The sequence below is a fragment of the Nelumbo nucifera genome, chromosome 5 (genome assembly GCF_055504915.1).
Source record: "Nelumbo nucifera cultivar China Antique chromosome 5, China Antique-T2T, whole genome shotgun sequence".
NCBI lineage: Eukaryota > Viridiplantae > Streptophyta > Magnoliopsida > Proteales > Nelumbonaceae > Nelumbo > Nelumbo nucifera.
Window position 1 is genome coordinate 45,291,499 of NC_142653.1, and position 5,421 is coordinate 45,296,919.

Consider the following 5,421-nt stretch of genomic DNA (forward strand, 5'->3'; position numbering starts at 1 on the left):
GCTGAGAAAGTCATAATAATAATAATAAACCCACCAAGAAAAGAGTGAGAAGGTTGGAAAAAGCTACTCTAAGCCTTTCCATGTTATTCTCATCTCTCTAAGGATTAAAAGCCACTTTAGCAGTTTAGCCAAACTACTGAGAAAGTCATAATAATAAACCTACAAAGGTAATAGGCACCTGCGTTGTTTTATTGATTCATGGGCCAAACAACTAATTGATCCCCTATCACATGGGGTGGGGTGGGGGGGATATGGCACTTCTGTAGGGTATACATCCTACAGAAACCACTTAATCTCTGATTTTTTCTAAATGGGTTTTCAATTTATGGTCCTCCAGTTGGCTTGAAATCTCCGAAATGACCCTATTGGTGTACTTTGTATATATACTAGTCAGATCAGATGGGCTTGGATGATGAATTGCAGAAAGGAATTAATGTGAAATTGAAACGGACCAACTAGATTTCTAGACGCCTTAGCTTTCTCTTTCGCCATCACATCGGCCCAATGCTATGCGACGAGCAAGGCCAATCGGTTAGGTCCCCTTACCCACTGTAGCCACCAACCAATCACTAGAGGGTCAAATTTTAATTTGTTCTATCTATTTGTCATGGAACCATGTGCTAGCAATTCAGCATATGAAGGTTTCGATCAGGCGACGTCTAGATTTTGTTGGCTAGTTAAGGTCCCATTGTCCATTGAGATGACATAGGTTGTGACAGAGAGAACGCTCCTTTTCTTAACTCTAGCCACTCCCCTATGAGCTTTCTGATCACCTATTTACTAAATGAACCCTTCTGTCTTAAGACAGTGTTTTAAATTGGAGCAGTTGTATGAATGACCTGAGCAAAAAGATCTAAGAGCGGCAATAGCAGCTCCTAATTCATTTCTAATTTGGAAAACCAGGTGAGCAGCAGAAAGATCACTACATGTAAGCGACATAGAAGAGAGCTAGAATTAGGAGAATTCCAAAAACCAAAAGGTGGGTTACACTTTCTCTTAGAGGAATAGTTAACACACAAATTACAAAACCAATCCCTTTACATACTGTATAAAATGTATTAATTCCAAACTTTTCTTCTTTGTAGAGATCTCTATATTATTAAGCCTTGCGTGAGGGACACTGGTAGCACTTAGTGAAGAGACCAAATGTATCCACTTGGTGTATGAAATTGATCATGCTGGCCCACCCTCCAAATCCAAATCCTATCACCAAAACCCATACTACCACGAAAATGTTCAGGCAGTATAAGCCAGCCCAGCCTCCTAGGAATGATGGTGGTCTCTCCACTGCATTCTGAAAAAGAAATATAGAGAATAATAAGCTACTAATTGAGGACTATGCAGATTTAAGCCCATCTCTCCACTAAATAGTGTTGCTCTCTGTCCACATTAATCAATGAAAGGTTAAGAACAGTGATTAAGAACTAAAATGCCTAATTATTACCTCTCTTGCAGATGCAGGCGCAAAGGTTATCATGTGTGCCAAGGAAGGGATTATGTAGACAGTGAAGCTGACGAGGAGAGACCCAACTGTGGAGTTGATGGGGCCAAAGAATGGAAATATGATTGCCAGGAACCATATTGGAATCACAACAGGTAGTCTAGAGAGAGCCCTCTTGAATATGCTCTTGGTGCTGTGCATCCCTATCAACTTTTCCCACACAAAGTAGAGCGGAGTGCAAGCAAATCCAAATGTTATGAACTGCACCAAGAACCAAACAGTGTCACTGGAAAACTTGTAACTTCAGAATGAATTCAAGCTTCAGAGATCTATGATTAGTAAGCCTGACAAGACTTATTATATACTTGTGTGTCATGAAGAAGACCCATTTCTAATAATGTGCTTGTGCTTTCTGGTGTTTTAATTTGAAATGCTCACCTGATGTATGAGCATGAGAATCACAGCAATGTCTCTGAATCCAGACTTTGGGAGCAAAGAGAAAGCATTGGAATGGTTAAGGAGCATATCCCCAAAGGCCCAATAAACAGAAATTGCCGATGGTAGGGTTAGGGTTAGCACATAGAGTGTTGCAATTAGGTAAAGCAGCTTGAACTTCTGTGGCTTCCACATGGCATGCATTATCTCCCTACAGTCAACCCCAAGTTATGATCAAATTCCATTTACTCAAAAACCAGTATATTAATCTGTATATATGGATGTATGAAGGTCGGCAGATATGTATGTTCATGTATGCAGTGATTTATATGCATGTATTCATAAATCCTCACACTGTGACAGCATGTCCTCCAAAGGTGTACAGAATGTTGGTAGCCCCAGTAAAATATAGGACCATTTTCGTTGGGCCTGAGTGCTTCACACCTTCAACCTTTAGATGCCACAATAAAAGGAAAAGAAATCAATTAATAAATAAATTTTAGAAAAGAGAGAAAGGAGACCATGAAATGTAAACAGGGTCAATTAATGGATCATTTCTTCTCTTTTATAAACTGAAATGGAAAATTGCAGAGAATGTTTTACCTGCCCATGGATTAGGGAAGCAATGGTTAGGTACCATGCAGTATAACTTGTCATCATGAGACCCAAAAATGACCAAATTCTGTAATTATGGAATGAAGGGATGAAAGCAGTGGTAGCACAGCAGGCGCCAAAGATGTAAGTCCATGTTCTCTTGTCAAGATTGTCATTAATGTAGTAGATGTTGCTGCATTGTCAAGCAACAGTGAACTGTATATTATTAGTATGCAGATTCAATTCTTTTGTTGAAAAACACAACTACAATTAAAGTATTCAAAATTATAATCTTTTGTTTTTGGGTTTAACTTCTTATTAATGTCTAAAATTACCTTGCACAAGCAATTAGCTGAATTACAGAACCAAACAGCAGGAAAGTGCAGTTGAAAAACAGGCCTACGTTCCTCCAATGTTTCCCCAGAAGCCCATCAAGAACTTCAAACCACTGCAGAGAATTAAAGTAGTTAACCCAAAACTGACACCAAAACAAGGATACTATTTGAATCTTTGGTTAAAATTCAAGAATCTATTTTTTTTTCTGATTTCTTCTTATTTGGTGGACAATAGAGAAGAATGAAAGACTTGTTTGGTATTTCATTCAATGGAGAAGAAGGACCGATAATGCAGCATGTTATGCTTTCTTACCTGAATAACGTGGTTCCTGAAATCTACTTTCTCTCTCTCCTTTCTAGTTCGGTACTCAACATAAAGTACACTTATAAGATACGCAGTCCAGCTCCCCATCAATCCATAAAACAGTTGAAAAAGAATCCCAGACAACATCCCCAGTTGTGAAAATGAATAAGGCAAGGTGAGAAGAACTTGCGCCACCTACAATCACATATATATAAGCAACAATATATATGACCAAATCTTGTTCCGCAGAACGAACTCAACCAAGCAAACAACAATAGTTACCTGGTTAGAAGCACAGCTGAACCATGCATCGTAGACAGAACCACCATGCCAGAAGAATCTTGATAATTTGCTCTTAGCAGACTTAGAGCTGCCTTCAGTTTCCATCTCAAGGTAGTTCCCTGCAACTATGGTCTCCACCTTCTCGGACGCCATTGTTGCTAGGCTCAGTAGTGTGGAGAGAACAATGAGGAAGTCTTATTACTTTTATAACTAAATCAATAGAGAAAGTGCTTCTCCTGTTGCCTTTCTTCTTCTATTACTTTCTTCTTTATTTCACTGGCTTTACAGTAAGGTATATTGGGCCCTTCTTAGCATGCAACGCACGAGCGGGGTGACCCACGAGGCCTTCTTTTATCAGAGACTCCATATACTCATTCTTCAAAAGTAAGCATGGGAAAGTGATGGAAGTAAACTAGTAAAGAGATTTTTCTTTAGCCTGAAAAAGTTGGGGCCCTGAGGAGATGAATGTCTGTGTTGAAGATGGAGTGAATGATTTTCTTGGAGGTGGGCCTGTTGCTTCACATGATTAGACCAAACGGGTGCCAACTGGCCCCTAGGACTTGGTCTACTCCTCTCTCTCCCCCTCCTTTTCTTCACTTTTGGGACCAATGCTTTCTTCATCAGTCATTTTCCAAGAGAAATGACTCAGTACTGAATGTTGACACAAACACAAAGCAAGGTTATGATCTGCTCTTGATGGATCTGACTAAGAATTTCTCCTGTACCAAACAACAGTCCAGTTTGATGATTGTAATCATCTGAAAATCCTGTTGGTTTGATTCGAAAGATAATGATAATTAATCAACAAAAGAAGTAGAATGCAATCTTTAGATCATATGGTTATAATGATTTGATCAGGACTATTTCAAGTGTGAAAAGTACTTTTAGATTACTTACTTCCATGGGGATCATCATCATCAAATGTGTGGCTTTGCCCCATGTGCATGCACAGGGCTAGCTTAATTTCCCAGTAAACCATCCTTTCAAGATAGGGATATGGCAATTCATGAACAGAACCAATTCACCTATTTGGTCACTTGGGTTGTATCTTTCCAAACCTAATCCACTTTTGGAAGACTTAGGCTATCTCCTTGTGGTTGAGCTTAAAATGAAGGAGAACAAATTATATATATTTCTTAAATTTTCTATTTTATAGTGATTGGTTATTGCACGTAAAATGGCTGTGGAAATTGAATATTTATGAAAGATGAGTATCAATTGTAGGAAATATTCCTCTTCAGTTTTACATATAGAAGTCATTTTCAGAACACAGAGGTTGATTCACTTGATTCCATATCTTGCAATTAATGTACACTCTATATGTTTCTCAACAATTCAGGTTGTTTTTCAAGTTTGGTGAAAGTGAAACACCAGGAAAATTAATTAGGAATAGGATTCATCTTCCTATTGAAACATCATTTCCAATGAAGCCATTCATTTTCCTTCATTCTATGAGCAGTTGCAGCCTTAATTAGTTTGAAAGATTAGTGTCTTTTAATGTATAGAGAAGACCTTTTATATATATATATATATATATATATATATATCCAGCCTGGTTGTTCCAGCAGTTGGGTCAACCGGTCAACCATAATTATGCAACCAAGCTCAGATACACACGTTGGCACTTCTGGAGCCAACCCTAGTTGGACCCAACCCTGCCCAATTGGCATCCCACTTGGCTTCCCCATGTGAGAGGCCCTGGGCATATCCTCTAGCTCAAAGTCGTCGTTTCAAAGTGAAATCTACCCTACAACTTTGGTATGGCTTCTTGATTTTTTCCCATAATTCATTTCTCAATAAATTCTTACATGCATAGACATACAAGATACTGGGTGTATTTGGCTATGGGATAAGTATTGATAGATCTCATCAATGTTTACAAAAAAAAAAAAAAATCTCAAGGAAAAAAAACACGAGGGACACGCAATCTACTATTTGGTTGGTGGAGGGGTATCCCATCCACACAATAACAAGAACTAAAAAAGCCATGCATTAAACTAACAAGTACATCAAGGCACTTGATCAAAGAA

General features: G+C 38.5%; 1 protein-coding gene across 1 annotated transcript; it reads right to left on the minus strand.

The window, feature by feature from the left end:
* Nucleotides 1–927: 927 nt before the first annotated feature.
* LOC104608525 (auxin transporter-like protein 3) lies at nucleotides 928–3,677 on the minus strand. Its single transcript, XM_010274554.3, has 8 exons — nucleotides 3,392–3,677; nucleotides 3,119–3,304; nucleotides 2,806–2,918; nucleotides 2,480–2,663; nucleotides 2,230–2,327; nucleotides 1,880–2,087; nucleotides 1,445–1,702; nucleotides 928–1,294 (listed from the first exon to the last, which is right to left on the minus strand). The coding sequence occupies exons 1-8, from the start codon at nucleotides 3,542–3,544 to the stop codon at nucleotides 1,100–1,102; spliced, it is 1,395 nt and encodes a 464-aa protein (XP_010272856.1). The 5' UTR covers nucleotides 3,545–3,677; the 3' UTR covers nucleotides 928–1,099.
* Between the last annotated feature and the right edge of the window lie 1,744 nt (nucleotides 3,678–5,421).

Coding starts and splice junctions, on each gene's coding strand:
- LOC104608525 (XM_010274554.3), bottom strand. CDS start 3,544: ATGGCGTCCGAGAAGGTGGAGACCATAGTTGCAGGGAACTACCTTGAG. Junction 2,664..2,805: donor CAGCTAATTGCTTGTGCAAG/GTAATTTTAGAC, acceptor TTGACAATGCAG/CAACATCTACTACATTAATG. Junction 1,295..1,444: donor CGCCTGCATCTGCAAGAGAG/GTAATAATTAGG, acceptor TTTCTTTTTCAG/AATGCAGTGGAGAGACCACC.